This window comes from Ranitomeya variabilis, chromosome 1 (genome assembly GCF_051348905.1).
Source record: "Ranitomeya variabilis isolate aRanVar5 chromosome 1, aRanVar5.hap1, whole genome shotgun sequence".
NCBI classification, from domain to species: Eukaryota; Metazoa; Chordata; class Amphibia; order Anura; family Dendrobatidae; genus Ranitomeya; species Ranitomeya variabilis.
The window spans coordinates 243,473,691-243,497,542 of record NC_135232.1 but is presented as its reverse complement, the minus strand read 5'-3'; the positions used below and the strand labels follow the sequence as shown (position 1 = coordinate 243,497,542).

Sequence of the window (23,852 nt, the reverse complement as noted above, 5' to 3'; positions counted from 1 at the left end):
TTCAGTACACAATGCTGAAAAAAACGCAGCTGCAAAAAACGCAGCAAAAAACGCTGTGTGTGAAAGCAGCTGCGTTTTTTGCCTGCGTAAAAAAACGCAGGTAAAGCAGCAGCAAAATACGCGCGCGTAAAAATACGCAGCAAATATGCTGTGTGTGAAAGTAGCCTAAGGCTCAGTGCACATTTATCCTGTGCTCTACGATGAGCGCTTATACCTGGGTTTCAGTGTAAATCTCTGAAATATGTGATTCAAACGGAACCTTCAGTGAAACATTCCCTAACCTAATATGTCTCTCCCGGGCTAAAAGCCTACTATTTTAAGGGAAGGCAGTATCCAGCTCTAAGTTAAAACACCCTTAAAATTATAGGTTTTTAGCCTGAGATAAGGGTCAAAACTGGGCATTAGTCCGGAGGATGTCTCAAGTCCAGCAGCACAAATTCATACAGGGGATCTTGAGCAGAGAACCCTCTCTAGATTTTCCATAGGTCTGAATATTGCATATAGATAAACCACTTTAATGGAAGCAAATAATGTTCTGGTATTTTTACCAACAAGAACAGAGCTAAAGAACCTATTATTATTGGTGCCATAAGCACTGTGGGGCTAATAGAAACCCGAAGCCAAAGCCACCCGGTGCTATTCACCACATGTGTCTAAAACTCCTCTCATTGCGATGGCCAATTGCTGCACAATTTAATTTCACAATCGTTAAGCCATTGGTCCGCCTCGGGTGTGGGGTCCAGAGCCCAAGATTCACAAATGTATTAATGATAGCAGAGAAAGATTTTGCCACATTTAAATTGGTATCAACATTCTGGAAATAATATATTTTTCATTTTATTTATGTATTTATTTATTAATAATGCCTTGGGGCTTGTAACTGTTTAGTCAAATTTAATTACAACCATAAACGTTTTTCTGCTTATTAAAGCTTAAATAGATATTAACTGCCATTGATCAGCTTTTGCATGTTACGCTATGAATCCTAAAGTAATTAATATTGATTAGCAAACATACGTATGGGAATTTATAGAAATGTGTGTGAACATCTAAGGCATGTGTGACCTGGAAGCTGTAAGTCCAGTTAGAAAAAAAATCAGGCAGCTTCAATAGGAACGATTTATTTTGTAGACAATGTATTGTTAATATTCTGAGTTTCTAACTGGTACCATGTCCGTACACTTCTCCCCTAGAGATGTTGCATACTACAGATTATTGAAAGCTGAGATGTCTATATAGTACAGAGAGATAATACAGAGGAGGAAGAGAGACAGAGCCTGTTGCAGCCCCTTAGCCCTTATTATGACCATTTTACTGCACCAAAGTTCGGGTCCTCATTGACTATTATGGGGTTCAGGTACAGTGCTGGTACCCGAACCGAACTTTGGACTAAAGTTCGCTCAAACCTAACGAATTTGAACATCCATGGGTCCGCTCATCCCTACCCCTAACGTTTTCTTATTTCCTTCCATGAAGCTTTGTTTGGGATTGTGTTTTTTGGCCTGGTGATCTGATATTTTTATTGTACCATTTTGGGGTAAATATGATGTTTTGATTGCTTTCTTTTAGGGAGGTGAGGTAATAAAAAAACATAATTCTGCCATTTGAGTTGATATTTTTTTCGCTTTACGTCATTGACCATATGGGCGAATTATTTTTATATTTTGATACTTTTGACTGGAGTTTTACGGATGTGGCAACACCAAATATGACTATTTATTTATTTTTAACAGGGAAGAAAGGAAGTAATTAGAATTTTAAAATATTTAAAAACTTTCTTTTTTTTTATTTTCTCTTTTTTCAGTCTTTTTTGGGGGACTTGACCTTGCGATTATCTTATTGCTTATACTATATATTGCAAAACAATAGGACAAGAACAACTTGAGGGCACCAGAATAAGGCTAGGTGCACATGGCATCTGTGCACATAGCCTAAGGTATATGATTGGAGCTTTCCCCGACCTTTCCTATAGATAGGATATAGGATATAGCCTCTGTTTGGTCGCTGCTATGTTCTGTATATCATTATTTAAATGTGTAACAGGCTGCAGTTTTCTATGCAGTATACTTTATATCAATGGACTCTTAAGATGGATGGATGGATGTGCAAGCATCCTAGGGTGGCCTGTCAGGCATATACAGTACCTACTGAGCATATGTACGCAAGAGTAGCTGTAAATGCAATGTGTTTCTAGCCTTAGAGTGACAAATAAGTGATATAGAGTGCAATAGATAGCCAATTTTATAGATCCCTCTTTCTATGTGGGAGGCTCTTTATTAATACCAGCAATGGCGGAGCACTGCTTCTTTGGCTGCCATATCCCGTGACGCCCTGAGGGAAATTTCCCGTAACACAGAGTGTTGGGTCACATCTACCGCAAATATTGTGAGTTATTCCATATTGACATCTTTCCTAACAAGTGAACCTTATATTCCATCTTTATTCTTAGAAAATCATTTTTATTTTAGGTTTCCCTGAGATAACATATATTATAATCCAGGTGCCTATATTCCAGTCCGGGGCCTTCACATATTTCTTATACAGTAAACAACAAGCATACCAGGCCCTATATTGGAACATTCACGGTCAGTGTCACACATGTAATGAACTCTATGACACAGATAATATATTGTTCTGATAACAAATATCTTATTCTAGGGTTTAGATACCCATTCAGTACTTGCTAGTACCACAGAGGAAGGTCCAATTGCAATCACGGTACGTTCTTTACCTCCGATACCTTTCTCATTTTTTATCACCACACATACACTGCTCACAGCCTTTAGTTTGGGCCTTCTCCCCTTTTTCCCCCCACCTTTGGGGCAAAAATAGCACCTAGCAGTCGGGCAGATTTTTCGAGATCTTTTTTCTTCATTTCTTCTGTTCCTGAGCACGGCAATTACGCCAATTTGGTATTTGTTAATACTATTGTTATTGTTTTCTGACATTATTCTTTTGTATCAGACATGATGTTGTTATTTTTTCATTATTTTTTCATTATGTATCCATTGCAGTACTTGATAAAGGTCCATTTGGGGCCCGAAATGTTGTAATTATTTTCGGGACTGCATTAAAATCTTCATATCAAACGTAAGTTGAGTGCCAAGTTATATTTATATTACTCACGGGTCGGGTTCCCACTTGTGCACCACCCACAGTTGTGCAACGATATACCTTTAATATCCCCTGAGTAGTCCTATGTGGATGAAACGCGTTGGGAGGTGGTCCTCTCTTGGAATGGCAATGTGAACTTTACTCTGACATGGATACTTATCCTCATGGGTCCTTGTCTATTGTTCCATGGGAGGTGTTTTTTTTTTTTTTTGCAACAATGGAGATTCTATCATCTATGAATCTGGTGAGATTGTTCCAATTTTCTTTTAAGTGAATTTCCTTTGGACATATGGAGACATAAATTAATCAGTTGTACTGATAGGTCTAAAGGTTCCCCCATGTCTAATTAGTTTTTTTTACTGCATTGATATTTTAATGATTCATATTAAATGTTAAGTTTTAAGTTCCTTATTTTTGCTTTCTTCTAGCCTTAGAGTAACAATGCATGTTCTGGCTTATAAAAGGGGGTACAGAGACTCCCTCTTTGATGTCCATATGTGTTAATATGGCATATAGACATGTTTTTTGTTCATGACACAACCTCTTTAATATCTAACATTGTCAGAATAAGGTTTGTGAAACTCATTGGCCAAAAAACTTAGTGTGCCTCCTATCTAACCTCTGGAACTTAGACTTACAGAAGTTTTAGAGACTTTCCAACTCTTTTACACTTTAAAAGAGAGTGATTTCTCTACCTTGATAGGTGCACTGAACTGCCAAAAGGGGAGGGAGCTAGAGTCTTAAAGGGAACCTGTCACCCCCCCCCCCCAGGCGTTTGTAACTAAAAGAGCCACCTTGTGCTGCACTAATGCTGCATTCTGACAAGGTGGCTCTTTTAGTTCGGGTCTCTGCCACTGCTGAAATAATCGTTTATCAAATTTGTCCCTCATACCTTGAAATCGCCACGGGGGCAGGTCTTTCCCCCCTAACACAGATGCACCACAGCCGTCCCTCAGGGCCTCTGCACGCCGGGTGCCACCTCCTCTTCCTCCATTAGCGTCCCCGGCGCCTGCGCTGTAAGTTCGAAGGGCAGTGCAAATGCGTTTTTTTTCGGGAATGCGCAGTTGCAAACTTACAGCGCAGGCGCCGGGGACGCTAGATCCTAGATGTGCTTGATGGGAAGCAAGTGCGGAGACACTGTAGGACATGGTAGCACAATTAGGCCCACAGGATTCTCACAGTAGCACAAGCAAAACGCAGACTGCCATAATCATGTTGAAAAAGGCTCTCATACTCAACCCTAACCAAATCAAGTTGTTTTGAAATTTTGTTTCCAGTTTTTCATCATTTGCATATCATTACCATGTCTATCCATCCTGTGATTTCCACAAGTTCACGATTTTCCCTTCCTGGTGTTGCAAGTCAGTGTTAAGGAAGAGTGTATCTCATGCTTGAGATAATTTTTAGGTCTTCCTGTCTCCTCTCCATTTCTATTTGTTCTAGTCTTTCTCACAAAATATGTTTGTGTTATTTTCAAATCCATTTTATTCTGTTTTCTCATACATTGACACTTGTATAAATATTTTATGAGAGCTGCTGTGAACTGAAATGATAGGATGTGGTAAAGGACTTCTACTCTGCTTATAATTACAGCAGAAGAAAACTTCTACATTGCCTAAGAAGCCACCAACAGGAGACATCATGCGATCAGTGAATGGAGGTCCGGCTCACTCACCCTGTCCGAGTAAAGAGTCAGAGCGAGAAGTGGAGATTCGGCTTTTGCAAGTGGAGTGTGATGAGCTGAGGACCAGACTTGGATGTTTGAAGGTAAAAACTTTTTAGCATTATCATCACACACGGCCCCTTTCACACATCAGTTTTTTGCCATCAGTCGCAATGCGTCGAATTTTGAAAAAAAGGAATCCGGCGACTGATGCCGCCGGATCCGTTTTTTTCTTATAGACTTTGTTTATGAAAGTAGAAAAAGTTATTTTTTTTCTAAACCAATTTTACAATGTACTTCCAGTTACCCAGAATTATAAATTTAATGCAGGAGTCTGCACAATAATAATTTTTCTATTTTTTACATTTTTCTCTCAATAGTCTGTTTGTACACTGACATTAGATTTTACAACAATGCCTAAGAGACAGTACGGACCACAGCTGTTCTATGCTGCTACTGAAAGCAAAATCGCTAATGAAAGTGAATTAGAAAAGCCATTATTGTGTAATTTCCAGGAAGTTGACTTAAAATGAGCCCTATGTGTATGTGAGCCCTAAGGGTATGTGCACATGACAGCCTTCAGATGTATACCAGAATAGTTTTTAAGTCAGAAGATGCTTCAGGAAAACAGGTGGTGTTTTCCCTGAAGCGTCTTTTTGGCAGCAGCTTTGCCACCAGCGTTGTCAGGAAATACAACAACCCAAACAGGGGGTTGGTCAGCGGACGGTACAACAAGCACACAACGGGATGGAAAAGGGGAAAGGAAAGCCCTACCGATAGGGAAATGAGGGATGCACACCCCCTGAGCTAAAACCTGAGCCTGTCCCTGCACTCCCCAAATGCCATAAGTAGGCCCTTCCCCCCACCACCGTCAGGAACCTCATCCCTCGCTGTCACCTCACACTACCCTGGCTTGTGCACTGGCCGGCAAGAGCACTAGCCTCCCCACTGCAGATGGAACAAACACAGGTGACAGTGACAAACACAAGAGGGACAAGGAATAAACACAACACTTAGCTTCTAGACTCCGCTGCCAAGCTCCACACCGCAGTTGAGACAGAAACAGGACTCCAAATTCACCAAGTAGCTGACACCAGAGAGCTGCAACTGCACGGCTGGTCTCCATAGAATAACTCTATCACCAACATTCAGAACTCTGCCTGAACAGTCTCTACGGAGGACGCAGATGACACAGCGGCACCCAGCGGTGGAACGCGGACAGGTGAATATTGCAAGTGCCGGGGGCCTGCTTAGGACAAGAGGTGAGTATGTGATTTTTTTTTTTATTGCAGCATCACCAACATTCAGATGATGCATCAGGTGACCATTTAAAGGATGGTGGAAGTAGTCACCACCCATATCAGCTGACCTAGCCACTCTGCAGTTGCAGCAGGCTGCTAGCAGGGGAAACTTACATTAACCCTCACTGGTCCTGAAAGGAAGCTACGTTTAAAACATAGTGGAACCAGAGCTGCCACGCATACTAAATTGGATCATGACAAGCGTCTTTTAAAAATAATCATATTTATAATTTATCAATATATACCGTATATACTCGAGTATAAGCTGAGATTTTCAGCCCATTTTTTGGGCTGAATGTGCCCCTCTCTGCTTATACTCGAGTTATTGTCCCAGGGGGTCGGCGGGGGAGGGGGAGTGGCAGCTGTCAAATCATACTTACCTGCTCCCGGCGCGTCTCTGCACGTTCCGGCTTCTCCAGCACCCGCAGCTCTTCCTGTGTTCAGCGGTCACGTGGTACCGCTCATTAAAGTAATGAATATGGACGCATATTCTTTACTTTCAAGAGCGGTATGATGTGACCGCTGAACACAGGAGGAAGCTGCGGGTGCAGAAGATCACCTGTCAGTGAGAAGCTGCCAGGGACCTCGCCAGGAGCAGGTGAGTATAATGGGGACTGGAGGGTGAGTATTGCGCGATATTCCCCTGTCCCGCGTTCCACCGCCGGGCGCCGCTGTGTCTTCTGCATCCTCTGTCTGTGACGTTCAGGTCAGAGGGCGCGATGATGTGATTAGTGTGCGCGCCACCCTCTGCCTGAACAGTCGCTGCGGAGGATGCGGATGACAGCGGCGCCTAGCGGTGGAACGCGGACAGGTGAATATTGCAAGTGTCGGGGGCCTGCTCAGGACAAGAGGTGAGTATGTGATTTTTTTTTATTGCAGCAACAGCATATGGGGCAAATGTTTCTATGGAGCATCTTATGGGGCCCTGATCAACCTATGCAGCATTATATGGGGCACATTATCTATGGAGCATCTTATGGGGCCATAATCAATATAAGCAGCATTTTATGGGGCATATTTTATTATGGAGCATCTTATGGGGCCATCATGAACTGTATGGAGCATTATATGGGGCTCCTGATTCAATATGGATATTCAAAAACACGTAACCTACTGATGTCTCAATTAATTTTACTTTTATTGGTATCTATTTTTATTTTTGAAATTTACCAGTATCTGCTGCATTTCCCACCCTAGGCTTTCCCTGTTTTTTGTGGCAAAATTACGGGTCTCGGCTTATACTCGGGTATATACGGTACATATATATGTAAAATATCTGCGGCTTCCAAGCGAAAGCTTAATGAAGAACGGTCAGGACTAGTGTTGAGCATTCCGATACCGCAAGTATCGGGTATCGGCCGATACTTGCGGGTATCGGAATTCCGATACCGAGATCCGATACTTTTGTGGTATCGGGTATCGGTATCGAAACAACATTAATGTGTAAAATAAAGAATTAAAATAAAAAATATTGCTATACTCACCTCTCCGACGCAGCCTGGACCTCACCGAGGGAACCGGCAGCGTTCTTTGCTTAAAATGCGCGCGTTTACTTCCTTCCGTGACGTCACGGCTTGTGATTGGTCGCGTGCCGCCCATGTGGCCGCGACGCGACCAATCACAGCAAGCCGTGACGTAATTTTCAGGTCTTCAATGCCTAATTCTGCATTCAGGACCTGAAAATTACGTCACGGCTTGCTGTGATTGGTCGCGTCGCGGTCACATGGGCGGCACGCAACCAATCACAAGCCGTGACGTAATTTTAAAATGCGCGCGTTTCCTGCCTCCCGTGACGTCACGGCTTGTGATTGGTCGCGTCGCCCATGTGACCGCGACGCGACCAATCACAAGCCGGAACGTAATTTTAAATTCCTGAATGCCTAGAATTAGGCATTGAGGACCTGAAAATTACGTCACGGCTTGCTGTGATTGGTCGCGTCGCGGCCACATGGGCGGCACGCGACCAATCACAAGCCGTGACGTCACGGAAGGAAGTAAACGCGCGCATTTTAAGCAAAGAAGGCTCCCGGTTCCCTCGGTGAGGTCCAGGCTGCGTCGGAGAGGTGAGTATAGCAATATTTTTTATTTTAATTCTTTCTTTTACACATTAATATGGATCCCAGGGCCTGAAGGAGAGTTTCCTCTCCTTCAGACCCTGGGAACCATCAGGAATACCGTCCGATACTTGAGTCCCATTGACTTGTATTGGTATCGGGTATCGGTATCGGATTAGATCCGATACTTTGCCGGTATCGGCCGATACTTTCCGATACCGATACTTTCAAGTATCGGACGGTATCGCTCAACACTAGTCAGGACACACCTCTCAATGGCTTGCGAAGCTTGAATTTGTTGAAAGAAGTTGCAAAAAATGGAACAAATGCACAGCAGGTCGTTTTTTACATTGCTGTGTATACAGTGCTTTGAAAAATATTAAAAAAACTAAGTATCGTTTCCTTTACACTTCACATATACTTGCTAATTTATGTTGGTATATCACATAAAATCCCAGTAAAATACAATTAGGTTTGTAGGTGTAATATGAAAAAATATGGAAAAGTTCACGGAGTATGAATTCTTTTTCAAGGCACTGTATGTTTATTTTATTTTAACATTTATCGAGCGCTTCTTCAGTCAAGAGGCTGACAGTTAAGCAGAAGGGGACGGTGCTGAACAGAGAATAGAGCTGAGGTGACAGAGGCTTCAGATCTACAGTCACATTTACATATCAATACAAACACTGATTTCTCAGCAATGACAGAATGAACTGGCAATGTCAAGTTATTGCTGGACTTGCCTTTGAAAGAGCTACATGCACATAGAAACAGCTTTTGTGTGAAATCTTGCTGACAAATTACCTCTAAGGCCGGGGTCACACTTGCGAGTGTGATGCGAGAAACTCGCTCGAATCTCTCGCATCAATACCCGGCACTGCCGCCAGCACTCGGGACTAAAGCGTGCGGCTACATGTATTTCTATGCAGCCGCACGCTCTGGTCCAAGTGCTGGTGGCAGTGCCAGGTATTGATGTGAGAGACTTGTGCGAGTTTCTCGCATCATACTCGCAAGTGTGACCCTGGTCTAATGCAGCAAATCAGAGGGACTAACTGAATAATCATACAGATTAGATACATTTTCAGATGGTGATGACAATGAATTACAGTAGTTCTTTAAGAAAATCACTGTGAAACAGATTTGTTAATTTATGAATGCCAAGTTTTTGTTAATTACATGCCTTTGTGTGACATTTCTAACACAATTGCAAATATTCCTAATTTACTAAATGTTTCCAATACCTTTCTAACTAGAAATATATAAAAAAAACAATACTGGCCTTGAGAAGAAAGTGATGCACCATTGTTACCCTAGATGTAACTAAAATCTCAATAGCCCGTGTGCAAAATAAGTAACAAGTAGGGTTGAGCGAAACGGATCGGATAAATTCAAAAATCGCCGACTTTCGGCAAAGTTGGGTTTCATGAAACCCGACCTGATCCTAGTGTGGGATTGGCCATGAGGTCGGCGATCTGCGCGCCAAAGTCACGTTTTGTATGACGCTTTCAGCGCCATTTTTCAGCCAATGAAGGAGGACGCAGAGTGTGGGCAGCGTGATGACATAGGTCTCGGTCCCCACCATCTTAGAGAAGGGCATGACAGTGATTGGCTTGCTTTCTGCAGCGTCACAGGGGCTATAAAGGGGCGTGCACGCCGACCGCCATCTTACTTCTGCCGATCTTAGCATAGGGAGGGGTTGCTGCAGCTTCATCAGAAGAAGGGATATAGTTATGGAGGGAAGATTAACCCCCAAACCGCTTGTGCTGTAGCGATTTCCACTGTCCAACACCACCTTTATTTTGCAGAGACAGTGGAGGCTATATTTTTGTGCATCGGCTCTGTAGCTTATTAGGCTGCCTTATAAGGCTCCCTGATAGCTGCATTGCTGTTTGCACCGCCGCTGTGCAAACCAACTGCTTTTTTCTTTTTTAAAAGCAAAAATCCTATTGCTCCTTTCTGCACAGTTATCTTGTTTATTTGTCCACACTTTTGTGTGCAGCAGTCCTTTTTATTGCTGCCATACTTGTCCTGAGATCATTGTAGGGAGATTGAAATTGTACTACAGTCCTTGTATTTTTTCATATATCTTCCAGCCATTTTCCGCCACTTACATTGTGTTGTTTTATACACTGGGCCTGAGTTTTGGTTCAGTCTCCAAAAAAAAAGTGAGATTCAAATTCTCGCAAAGTGGATATACTTCAGTCCTGTTAGTTTGTTGTATATCAGCCAGCCACTTTCTGCCACGTACATTGTGTTGTGTTATACAGTGGGCCTGAGTTTTGGTTCAGTCTCCAAAAAAAAAGTGAGATTCAAATTCTCACAAAGTGGATATACTTCAGTCCTGTTAGTTTGTCGTATATCAGCCAGCCACTTTCTGCCACTTACATTGTGTTGTTTTATGCACAGGGCCTGAGTTTTGGTTCAGTCTCCCCCCAAAAAAGTGAGATTCAAATTCTCACAAAGTGGATATACTTCAGTCCTGTTAGTTTGTCGTATATCAGCCAGCCACTTTCTGCCACATACGTTGTGTTATACACTGGACCTGAGTTTTGGTTCAGTCTCCAAAAAAAAAAGTGAGATTCAAATTCTCTCAAAGTGGATATACTTCAGTCCTATTAGTTTGTCGTATATCTACCCGCCACTTTCTGCCACGTACATTGTGTTGTGTTATACACTGGACCTGAGTTTTGCGGTTGCCAGCCGGTACTGATGGTGGTGGTGGTGGTGGTGGTGCATCTGGTGGGAGTGGCAAAAGCACAATAGCACCTAAGGCTGGAGGTGTTGAGCCAGTGTCATCGTCTGGCTACACAAGGCCTTGAAGGCTCCCTTATCTGGGAGTAGGAAAACAGCTTTTAAAGCCGGAGCAGCAGGAAAAAGTTTTGGCTTTCCTTGCTGACTCAGCCTCTAGCTCTTTCACCTCCTCTTCAGAAAGTTCAAAATATAAAAGCAGCGAGTCGTCAGTGGGTGCTCCCGGGCAGGAACAAGACGTTTCCTTGTGTCCTTCACCCAAACCAAAAGTGAAGGATGCGTCAGGCGACACTACAGGTTACTCCATGGAGCTCTTTACACATACCGTGCCTGGGTTAAAAAGGGAAATTGCTAACTGCCCTGTTGTGAAATTGGATTTTGGGCTCCCCCGGTGGCCACTGGTGGAATTGAACTGGTGTGCATCATCCTCTCTGTTCACCTGTTTCCATCAGGATGTGGGAGTCGCTATTTAGCCTTGCTCCTCTGTCACTTCCATGCCGGTCAACATTGTAATCAGAAGCCTTTCTGTGCATGTTCCTGCTGCTAGACAACTCCCAGCTAAGTTGGACTTTAGTCCTTGTTTGTTTTTGCATTTTGTTCCAGTTCACAGCTGTAGTTTCGTTTCTGTGTCTGGAAAGCTCTTGTGATCTGAAATTGCCACTCTGATGTTATGAGTTAATACTAGAGTCTTAAAGTAATTTCAGGATGGTGTTTTGATAGGGTTTTCAGCTGACCATGAAAGTGTCCTTTCTGTCTTCCTGCTATCTAGTAAGCGGACCTAAATTTTGCTAAACCTATTTTCATACTACGTTTGTCATTTCATCTAAAATCACCGCCAATATTTGTGGGGGCCTCTGTCTGCCTTTCGGGGAAATTTCTCTAGAGGTGAGCCAGGACTATATTTTCCTCTGCCAGGATTAGTTAGTCCTCCGGCCGGCGCTGGGCGTCTAGGGATAAAACGCAGGCTACGCTACCCGGCTACTGTTAGTTGTGCGGCAGGTTTAGTTCATGGTCAGTTTAGTTTCCATCCTTCCAAGAGCTAGTTTTTATGTTTGCTGGGCTATGTTCTCTTGCCATTGAGAACCATAACAGTTTGACCGGCCACAAAGGGTTAAATTAATTGACAGAGATAGGAGAGAAAAGAGAAGTCTGCTGAAGTTTTTTTTTTTTTTTTTTTCTTCAGTTCTGAGTGTGCTTGTAATTGAATCTCTTGCAAGTCTGCCTATATTGCAGTCTTTCTCTCTCTCTCTCCTTCTAATCCTGGAATGGCTCTGTGTTCACCTGTTTAAAATGGATATTCAGAGTTTAGCTGCAGGTTTGAATAATCTCACCACGAAAGTTCAAAATTTACAAGATTTTGTTGTTCATGTTCCTATATCTGAACCTAGAATTCCTTTGCCTGAATTTTACTCAGTGGAATGAGTGCGCCCTGGCGGCGAATTTCAGAGAGGGTCTCTCTGATGCCATTAAGGATGTTATGGTGGGGTTCCCTGTGCCTGCGGGTCTGAATGAGTCCATGACAATGGCTATCCAGATCGATAGGCGTCTGCGGGAGCGCAAACCTGTGCACCATTTGGCGGTGTCTACTGAGAAGACGCCAGAGAATATGCAATGTGATAGAATTCTGTCCAGAAGTGAACGGCAGAATTTTAGACGAAAAAATGGGTTGTGCTTCTATTGCGGTGATTCAACTCATGTTATATCAGCATGCTCTAAGCGTACTAAGAAGCTTGATAAGTCTGTTTCAATTGGCACTTTACAGTCTAAGTTTATTCTATCTGTGACCCTGATTTGTTCTTTATCATCTATTACCGCGGATGCCTATGTCGACTCTGGCGCCGCTTTGAGTCTTATGGATTGGTCCTTTGCCAAACGCTGTGGGTATGATTTGGAGCCTCTTGAAACTCCTATACCCCTGAAGGGGATTGACTCCACCCCATTGGCTAGCAATAAACCACAATACTGGACACAAGTAACTATGCGGATTAATCCGGATCACCAGGAGATTATTCGCTTTCTTGTGCTGTATAACCTACATGATGTGTTGGTGCTTGGATTGCCATGGCTGCAATCTCATAACCCAGTCCTTGACTGGAAAGCTATGTCTGTGTTAAGCTGGGGATGTAAGGGGACGCATGGGGACGTACCTGTGGTTTCCATTTCATCATCTATTCCCTCTGAGATTCCTGAATTCTTGACTGAATATCGTGACGTTTTTGAAGAACCTAAGCTTGGTTCATTACCTCCGCACCGGGAGTGTGATTGTGCCATAGATTTGATTCCGGGTAGTAAATACCCTAAGGGTCGTTTATTTAATCTGTCTGTGCCTGAACATGCGGCTATGCGAGAATATATAAAGGAGTCCTTGGAAAAGGGACATATTCGTCCTTCGTCATCTCCCTTAGGAGCCGGTTTTTTCTTTGTGGCTAAGAAAGATGGCTCTTTGAGGCCGTGCATTGATTATCGGCTTTTGAATAAAATCACGGTTAAATATCAATATCCGTTGCCACTGCTGACTGATTTGTTTGCTCGCATAAAGGGGGCCAAGTGGTTCTCTAAGATAGATCTCTGTGGGGCGTATAATTTGGTGCGAATTAAGCAGGGGGATGAGTGGAAAACCGCATTTAATACGCCCGAGGGCCACTTTGAGTATTTGGTGATGCCTTTTGGTCTTTCAAATGCCCCTTCAGTCTTTCAGTCCTTTATGCATGACATTTTCCGTGATTATTTGGATAAATTTATGATTGTGTATCTGGATGATATTTTGATTTTTTCGGATGACTGGGACTCTCATGTCCAGCAGGTCAGGAGGGTTTTTCAGGTTTTGCGGTCTAATTCCTTGTGTGTGAAGGGTTCTAAGTGCGTTTTTGGGGTTCAAAAGATTTCCTTTTTGGGATATATTTTTTCCCCCTCTTCCATCGAGATGGATCCTGTCAAGGTTCAGGCTATTTGTGATTGGACGCAACCCTCTTCTCTTAAGAGTCTTCAGAAATTTTTGGGCTTTGCTAACTTTTATCGTCGATTTATTGCTGGTTTTTCTGATGTTGTTAAACCATTGACTGATTTGACTAAGAAGGGTGCTGATGTTGCTGATTGGTCCCCTGCTGCTGTGGAGGCCTTTCGGGAGCTTAAGCGCCGCTTTTCTTCCGCCCCTGTGTTGCGTCAGCCTGATGTTGTTCTTCCTTTTCAGGTTGAGGTCGACGCTTCTGAAATCGGAGCTGGGGCGGTTTTGTCGCAGAGAAGTTCCGATTGCTCCGTGATGAGACCTTGTGCTTTTTTCTCGCGTAAATTTTCGCCCGCCGAGCGGAATTATGATGTTGGGAATCGGGAGCTTTTGGCCATGAAGTGGGCTTTTGAGGAGTGGCGTCATTGGCTTGAGGGGGCTAGACATCAGGTGGTGGTATTGACTGACCACAAAAATCTAATTTATCTTGAGTCCGCCAGACGCCTGAATCCTAGACAGGCGCGCTGGTCGTTGTTTTTCTCTCGGTTTAATTTTGTGGTGTCCTACCTGCCGGGTTCTAAGAATGTTAAGGCGGATGCCCTTTCTAGGAGTTTTGAGCCTGACTCCCCTGGTAATTCTGAACCTACAGGTATCCTTAAGGATGGAGTGATATTGTCTGCCGTTTCTCCAGACCTGCGGCGGGCCTTGCAGGAGTTTCAGGCGGATAGACCTGATCGTTGCCCACCTGGTAGACTGTTTGTTCCTGATGATTGGACCAGTAAAGTCATTTCTGAGGTTCATTCTTCTGCGTTGGCAGGTCATCCTGGAATCTTTGGTACCAGGGATTTGGTGGCAAGGTCCTTCTGGTGGCCTTCCCTGTCTCGAGATGTGCGAGGCTTCGTGCAGTCTTGTGACGTTTGTGCTCGGGCCAAGCCTTGTTGTTCTCGGGCTAGTGGATTGTTGTTGCCCTTGCCTATCCCGAAGAGGCCCTGGACGCACATCTCGATGGATTTTATTTCGGATCTTCCTGTTTCTCAGAAGATGTCTGTCATCTGGGTGGTGTGTGATCGTTTCTCTAAGATGGTCCATTTGGTTCCCCTGCCTAAGTTGCCTTCTTCTTCCGAGTTGGTTCCTCTGTTTTTTCAAAATGTGGTCCGTTTGCATGGTATTCCGGAGAATATCGTTTCTGACAGAGGTACCCAATTCGTGTCTAGATTTTGGCGAGCATTCTGTGCTAGGATGGGCATAGATTTGTCTTTCTCGTCTGCTTTCCATCCTCAGACTAATGGCCAGACCGAGCGGACGAATCAGACCTTGGAGACATATTTGAGGTGTTTTGTGTCTGCAGATCAGGATGATTGGGTTGCTTTTTTGCCTTTAGCGGAGTTTGCCCTCAATAATCGGGCCAGCTCTGCCACCTTGGTGTCTCCCTTTTTCTGTAATTCGGGGTTTCATCCTCGATTTTCTTCTGGTCAGGTGGAATCTTCGGATTGTCCTGGAGTGGATGCTGTGGTGGAGAGGTTGCATCAGATTTGGGGGCAGGTAGTGGACAATTTGAAGTTGTCCCAGGAGAAGACTCAGCTTTTTGCCAACCGCCGGCGTCGGGTTGGTCCTCGGCTTTGTGTTGGGGACTTGGTGTGGTTGTCTTCTCGTTTTGTCCCTATGAGGGTTTCTTCTCCCAAGTTTAAGCCTCGGTTCATCGGCCCGTACAAGATATTGGAGATTCTTAACCCTGTGTCCTTCCGTTTGGACCTCCCTGCATCTTTTTCTATTCATAATGTTTTTCATCGGTCATTATTGCGCAGGTATGAGGTACCGGTTGTGCCTTCCGTTGAGCCTCCTGCTCCGGTGTTGGTTGAGGGCGAGTTGGAGTACGTTGTGGAAAAAATCTTGGACTCCCGTGTTTCCAGATGGAAACTCCAGTATCTGGTCAAATGGAAGGGATACGGTCAGGAGGATAATTCTTGGGTGACTGCCTCTGATGTTCATGCCTCTGATTTGGTCCGTGCCTTTCATAGGGCTCATCCTGATCGCCCTGGTGGTTCTGGTGAGGGTTCGGTGCCCCCTCTCTGAGGGGGGGGTACTGTTGTGAAATTGGATTTTGGGCTCCCCCGGTGGCCACTGGTGGAATTGAACTGGTGTGCATCATCCTCTCTGTTCACCTGTTTCCATCAGGATGTGGGAGTCGCTATTTAGCCTTGCTCCTCTGTCACTTCCATGCCGGTCAACATTGTAATCAGAAGCCTTTCTGTGCATGTTCCTGCTGCTAGACAACTCCCAGCTAAGTTGGACTTTAGTCCTTGTTTGTTTTTGCATTTTGTTCCAGTTCACAGCTGTAGTTTCGTTTCTGTGTCTGGAAAGCTCTTGTGATCTGAAATTGCCACTCTGATGTTATGAGTTAATACTAGAGTCTTAAAGTAATTTCAGGATGGTGTTTTGATAGGGTTTTCAGCTGACCATGAAAGTGTCCTTTCTGTCTTCCTGCTATCTAGTAAGCGGACCTCAATTTTGCTAAACCTATTTTCATACTACGTTTGTCATTTCATCTAAAATCACCGCCAATATTTGTGGGGGCCTCTGTCTGCCTTTCGGGGAAATTTCTCTAGAGGTGAGCCAGGACTATATTTTCCTCTGCCAGGATTAGTTAGTCCTCCGGCTGGCGCTGGGCGTCTAGGGATAAAACGCAGGCTACGCTACCCGGCTACTGTTAGTTGTGCGGCAGGTTTAGTTCATGGTCAGTTTAGTTTCCATCCTTCCAAGAGCTAGTTTTTATGTTTGCTGGGCTATGTTCTCTTGCCATTGAGAACCATAACACTGCCCATTACAAGATGAATCGGACATGGAGTGCACTGATGCACAGCCACAGCTAGATTATTATGCTGTTCCATTGACTCAGATCACTAAATTGCCCTCGCAGTGTACTCAGCCAGAATCTGACCCTGATGAGACTATGGTGCCCCGTCCCGAACGCTATAGCACCTTACACGGCGACACAGAGGAAGGTGCACATGACATTGAAGAGGAGGTGATAGATGACCCAGTTGTTGACCCAGATTGGCAACCATTGGGGATAGAGGGTGCCTGTTGTGAATTCTGCTCTTGGGTTCCCTCCGGTGGTTGTTGGTAGTAATGCAGTTGTCCCTGGGTTGCAATCCTGGGCAGGTGTCCCTGCTGATTGCAGCTCTGACTGGGATATTTAGGTGTGCAGGATTCATTAGCCCTTGCCAGTTGTCCATTGTTCTTGGAGGTTTTGCATCTCTGTCTGTTCCTCCTGCCCTGCTGCCAAATCAGCAAAGATAAGTGTATGGTTTTGTTTCTACAGCACACATGCTGTGTGCTTTACAATTCAGTACTATTCAATGTTTTTTCTTGTCCAGCTTAGACTGTGTTTGGATATTTCAGTCAAGTTGGATTCTCAGGAGATGCAGATATACATTCCATGTCTTTAGTAAGATGGTGGAATTTTTGTATTATCTGCTGTGGATATTTTTAGGGTTTTAATACTGACCGCTTAGTATTCTGTCCTGTCCTTTCCTATTTAGCTAGTGTGGCCTCTTTTGCTAAATCCTGATTTCTGCCTGCGTTTGTCTTTCCTCTAATACTCACAGTCAATATTTGTGGGGGGCTGCTTATCCTTTGGGGTTCTGCTCTGAGGCAAGATAGAATTCACATTTCCATTTATAGGGGTATTTAGTCCTCCGGCTGTGTCGAGGTGTCTAGGATGTGTTAGGTACACCCCACGGCTACTTCTAGTTGCGGTGACAGTTTAGGGTTTGCGGTCAGTACAGGTTCCACCTACTCCTGAGAAAGTCTCATGCGGCTCCAAGGTCACTGGATCAACAATGAGTTAAATGCATCTCAGAAGAAGGGAAGAAAGAGCCATTTTTTCTGTAGCCTGCTTTGTCTTTTCTTCCCTCTTTTTCTCTGGGTGGCTGAGAAGTCTTGTGCTAGCATGGATGTTCAGGGATTAGCTTCTCGTGTAGACCAGCTTGCTGCTAGGGTACAGGGTATTTCTGATTATATTGTTCAGACTCCAGTTTTAGAGCCTAAGATTCCTACTCCTGATTTGTTTTTTGGGGACAGGTCCAAATTTTTGAGTTTTAAAAACAACTGTAAACTGTTTTTTGCTCTGAGACCTCGATCTTCTGGTGATTCCATTCAGCAGGTTAAAATTGTCATCTCCCTGCTGCGTGGTGATCCTCAGGATTGGGCATTTTCCCTGGAATCTGGGAATCTGGCCTTGCTTAATGTAGACGCCTTTTTTCAGGCTTTAGGATTATTATATGATGAACCAAATTCTGTGGATCATGCGGAGAAGACCTTGTTGGTCCTGTCTCAGGGTCAAGAAGCGGCAGAATTGTATTGTCAGAAATTTAGAAAATGGTCTGTGTTGACTAAATGGAATGATGATGCTTTGGCGGCAATATTCAGAAAGGGTCTTTCTGAATCCGTTAAAGATGTTATGGTGGGGTTTCCCACGCCTTTCGGTCTGAGTGATTCTATGTCTCTGTCCATTCAGATTGATCGGCGTTTGCGGGAGCGCAGGACTGTGCGTGCTGTGGCGTTGTCCTCAGAGCAGATGCCTGAGTCAATGCAGTGTGATAGGATTCTGTCTAGAACGGAACAACAGGGATTCAGACGTCAGAATAGGTTGTGTTTTTATTGTGGTGATGCTTCTCATGTCATTTCAGTCTGTCCTAGGCTTACAAAGAGGATCGCTAGTTCAATTACCATCAGTACTGTACAACCTAAATTTTTATTATCCGTGTCCTTCATCTGCTCATTATCATCATTTTCTGTCATGGCGTTTGTGGATTCAGGCGCCGCCTTGAACTTAATGGACTTTGAGTTTGCCAGGCGTTGTGGTTTTACCTTGCAGTCTTTGCAGAACCCTATTCCTTTAAAGGGCATTGATGCTACACCTTTGGCTAAAAATAAGCCTCAGTTCTGGACACAGGTGACCATGTGCATGGCGCCAGCCCATCAGGAAGATTGTCGATTTCTGGTGTTGCATAATTTACATGATGCTATCGTGCTGGGTTTTCCGTGGTTGCAGGCACATAATCCTGTGTTGGATTGGAAGTCTATGTCTGTGACTAGTTGAGGATGTCAGGGGGTTCATAATGATGTTCCTTTGATGTCAATCTCCTCTTCTTCCACTTCTGAAATTCCAGAGTTTTTGTCTGATTTTCAGGATGTATTCGATGAGCCCAAGTCCAGTTCCCTTCCACCGCATAGGGACTGTGATTGTGCGATTGACTTGATTCCAGGCTGTAAGTTTCCTAAGGGCCGACTTTTTAACCTGTCTGTGCCTGAACATACCGCCATGCGTAGTTATGTTAAGGAGTCTTTGGAGAAAGGACATATTCGGCCATCTTCTTCACCGTTGGGAGCAGGTTTTTTTTTGTTGCTAAGAAGGATGGCTCCTTGAGACCCTGTATGTTGTGAATTCTGCTCTTGGGCTCCCTCCGGTGGTTGTAAGTGGTAGCGCTGCTGTCTCTGAATCGCAGCATTTATCAGGTGTGTTCACTTTTTTCAATTTTGACTGGGCTATTTAGTCTTGCTTCACCCTTTAGTCAGTGCCAGTTGTCCATTGTTCCTGGAGGATTCACATCCCTGCCTGGTCTCTTCTGCTTTGCAGTTCATTTCAACAAAGATAAGTTCTGGCCTTGATTTTTGCTGTCCACATGCTGTGGCCTTTTTGTTCAGTTCTTTTCCATGTTTTTGTCTTGTCCAGCTTGGTCTGTATAAGGATTTGTTTAGCCAAGCTGGTATCTCTGGAGATGCAGATATACCCTCCATATGTTTAGTTAGCTGTGGAGATTTTGTATTTTCTGTGGTGGATATTTTCTAGTGTTTTAATACTGACCGCATAGTACTCTGTCCTATCCTTTCTATTTAGCTAGAAGTGGCCTCCTTTGCTAAATTCTCATTTCAGTCTGTGTATGTTTTTTCCCTCTCCTCTCACAGTCAATATTTGTGGGGGGCTGTCTATCGTTTGGGGATTTTCTCTGAGGCAAGATAGTTTTCCCTTTTCTATCTCTAGGGGTAATTAGTCCTCCGGCTGTGTCGAGATGTCTAGGGAGCGTTAGGTACATTCCACGGCTACTTCTAGTTGCGGTGTTAAGTTCAGGGTCTGCGGTCAGTACAGGTACCACCTTCTCCAGAGTACGTCTCATGCTGCTCTTAGGCCACCAGATCATAACACCTGTATTGATTATCGCCTCTTGAATAAGATCACAGTCAAGTTTCAATACCCTTTACCTCTGCTTTCCGATTTGTTCGCTAGGATTAAGGGGGCTAGTTGGTTTACTAAGATTGACGAACAGATCTTGTTCATATTAAGCAGGGTGATGAATGGAAAACTGCGTTTAATACGCCCGAAGGCCATTTTGAATACCTTGTGATGCCTGTTATGACCTGGTGGTTAGGAGCACCCGAAGTGACCTGATAGTTAAAACAGAAAACCTGGGACAAGCTCTGAGGAAGTGGTAACTCTACTGACTGCAATCCCTAATCCTATCACACACACTAGAAATAGCCGTGGAGCGTACCTAACTCTCCCTAGACACCTCTTCACAGCCTAAGAGCTAACTACCCCTAAAGATAGAAATAGTAGCCTACCTTGCCTCAGAGAAATTCCCCAAAGTAAAGGTAGCCCCCCACAAATATTAACTGTGAGTTAAGAGGGAAGTGACAAACACAGGAATGAAACAGATTTTAGCAAAGGAGGCAGAATCTTCTCTAGAAAGACAGAGGATAGGAAAGGGAACTATGCGGTCAGTATAAAAAACTACAAAAACCACGCAGAGTGTGCAAAAAGACCTCCACACCGACTCATGGTGTGGAGGTGCAGCTCTGCACCCCCAGAGCTTCCAGCAAGCAAGGAAATATAATAGCAGGCTGGACTGAAACATAGCATGTACTGAAAAATATATTCAAAAACCAATGAACAGCAAATGACTAGCAAGGACTTAGCTTCTGCTGGAGTAGTCAGGTCATCTGAGAATTCCAAGAGAGATCTGAACCAGTACTGGGACATTGACAGCTGGCATGAACTAACGACCTGGGCAGAGTTAAATAGGGAAGCAAGCAGAAGCAATAAACGAGGGCAGCTGAGAAAGCCAACCTCAAAGATCAGCAGTTCCACTCAAAGCCACCAGAGGGTGTCCAAGGACAGAACTCACCAAAGTACCATTCACGACCACAGGAGGGAGCCCGAGAACGGAATTCACAACAGTACCCCCCCTTGAGGAGGGGTCACCGAACCCTCACCAGAGCCAAATGAAAGGCACGAACCAAATCGGCAGCATGGACATCGGAGGCAACAACCCAGGAATTATCCTCCTGACCATAGCCCTTCCATTTAACCAGGTACTGCAGCTTCCGTCTCGAAATACGAGAATCTAAAATCTTCTCCACCACATACTCCAACTCCCCCTCAACCAACACCGGAGCAGGAGGATCAACGGAAGGAACCATAGGCGCCACATATCTCCGCAACAACGACCTATGGAACACATTATGGATGGCAAAAGAAGTTGGAAGGGCCAAACGAAACGACACAGGATTGATAATTTCAGAAATCTTATAAGGACCAATGAAGCGAGGCTTGAACTTAGGAGAAGAAACCTTCATAGGAACATAACGAGAAGACAACCAAACCAAATCCCCAACACGAAGTCGGGGACCAACACAGCGACGGCGGTTAGCAAAACGTTGCGCCTTCTCCTGAGACAACGTCAAATTGTCCACCACGTGAGTCCAAATTTGTTGCAACCTGTCCACCACAGAATCCACACCAGGACAGTCAGAAGACTCAACCTGCCCTGAAGAAAAACGAGGATGAAAACCAGAATTACAAAAAAAAGGCGAAACCAAAGTAGCAGAACTAGCCCGATTATTAAGGGCGAACTCGGCCAATGGCAAGAAGGTCACCCAATCATCCTGATCAGCAGAAACAAAGCATCTTATCCGATAGGTTTCCAAGGTCTGATTGGTTCGTTCGGTTTGGCAATTTGTCTGAGGATGGAACGCTGAAGAAAAAGACAAATCAATGCCCATCTTAGCACAAAAGGACCGCCAAAACCTAGAAACAAATTGGGAACCTCTGTCCGACACAATGTTCTCCGGAATGCCATGCAAACGAACCACATGCTGAAAAAATAATGGAACCAAATCAGAGGAGGAAAGCAATTTAGGCAAGGGTACCAAATGGACCATCTTAGAAAACCGATCACAAACCACCCAGATGACAGACATCCTTTGAGAGACAGGAAGATCAGAAATAAAATCCATGGAAATATGTGTCCAGGGCCTCTTCGGGACAGGCAAAGGCAAAAGCAACCCACTGGCACGAGAACAGCAAGATTTGGCCCGAGCACAAGTCCCACAGGACTGCACAAAAGAACGCACATCCCGTGACAAGGAAGGCCACCAAAAGGACCTGGCAACCAAATCTCTGGTACCAAAAATCCCAGGATGACCAGCCAACACTGAACAATGCACTGAACAATGAACCTCAGAAATAACACTACTAGTCCATCTATCAGGGACAAACAGTTTCTCCACTGGGCAGCGGTCAGGTCTATCAGCCTGAAACTCCTGCAGCACCCGCCGCAAATCAGGGGAGATGGCAGACAGAATCACCCCCTCTTTAAGAATACCAGCCGGCTCAGGGTCTCCCGGAGAATCAGGCAAAAAACTCCTAGAAAGGGCATCAGCCTTCACATTCTTAGATCCCGGAAGGTATGAGACCACAAAATCAAAACGGGAGAAAAACAGTGACCATCGATCCTGTCTAGGGTTCAACCGCTTTGCGGACTCGAGGTAAATCAGATTCTTGTGATCAGTCAGGACCACCACGCGATGTTTGGCTCCCTCAAGCCAATGTCGCCACTCAAATGCCCACTTCATAGCCAACAACTCCCGATTGCCAACATCATAATTACGCTCGGCAGGCGAAAACTTTCTAGAAAAGAAAGCACACGGCTTCATCAAGGAGCCATCAGAACCTCTCTCAGACAAAACAGCCCCTGCCCCAATCTCAGAAGCATCAACCTCGACCTGAAAAGGGAGCGAAACATCTGGCTGACGCAACACAGGGGCCGAAGTAAAACGACGTTTAAGCTCCTGAAAGGCCTCAACGGCCGCAGGGGACCAATTCACCACTTCAGCGCCTTTCTTCGTCAAATCAGTCAAAGGCTTAACCACACTAGAAAAATTAGTGATGAAGCGACGGTAAAAATTAGCAAAGCCCAGGAACTTCTGAAGACTCTTCACAGATGTAGGTTGAGTCTAATCATAAATGGCCTGAACTTTGACAGGATCCATCTCGATAGTAGAAGGGGAAAAAATGAAGCCCAAAAAGGAAACCTTCTGAACTCCAAAGAGGCATTTAGAGCCCTTCACAAACAACGCATTAGCACGAAGGACCTGGAACACCATCCTGACCTGCCTTACATGAGACTCCCAATCATCCGAAAAGACCAAAATATCATCCAAATATACGATCATGAACCTATCCAGATACTTCCGGAAGATGTCGTGCATAAAGGACTGAAACACAGATGGAGCATTAGAAAGCCCGAATGGCATTACCAGATACTCAAAATGGCCCTCGGGCGTATTAAATGCTGTTTTCCATTCATCGCCCTGTTTAATACGCACAAGATTATACGCTCCTCGAAGGTCAATCTTGGTAAACCAACTAGCCCCCTTAATCCGAGCAAACAAATCAGACAACAGAGGCAAAGGGTACTGAAATTTGACCGTGATTTTATTGAGAAGGTGGTAATCTATACAGGGTCTCAGAGAGCCATCCTTCTTGGCCACAAAAAAGAACCCTGCTCCCAACGGCGACGAAGACGGGCGAATATGCCCTTTCTCCAAGGACTCCTTTACATAACTCCGCATAGCGGCATGTTCTGGCACAGATAAATTGAACAGTCGGCCATTAGGGAACTTACTACCAGGAATCAAATTAATAGCGCAATCACAGTCCCTATGAGGAGGTAGGGCACTGGACT

General features: G+C 44.5%; 1 protein-coding gene across 20 annotated transcripts in view; it reads left to right on the top strand.

Annotated features, from left to right (window-relative positions):
* Window positions 1–23,852, top strand: part of RIMBP2 (RIMS binding protein 2) — an 817,544-nt gene that overhangs the window by 153,915 nt on the left and 639,777 nt on the right. For all 20 annotated transcript variants that reach the window (XR_013223594.1, XM_077293289.1, XM_077293285.1 and 17 more), the window contains exon 4: window positions 4,708–4,881. Coding sequence is in view for 19 of the 20 variants with exons in the window: in XM_077293289.1 (XP_077149404.1) it covers window positions 4,708–4,881 (174 nt within the window). In the remaining variant the exon portion in view is untranslated. The remainder of the gene's footprint in view (window positions 1–4,707; window positions 4,882–23,852) is intronic.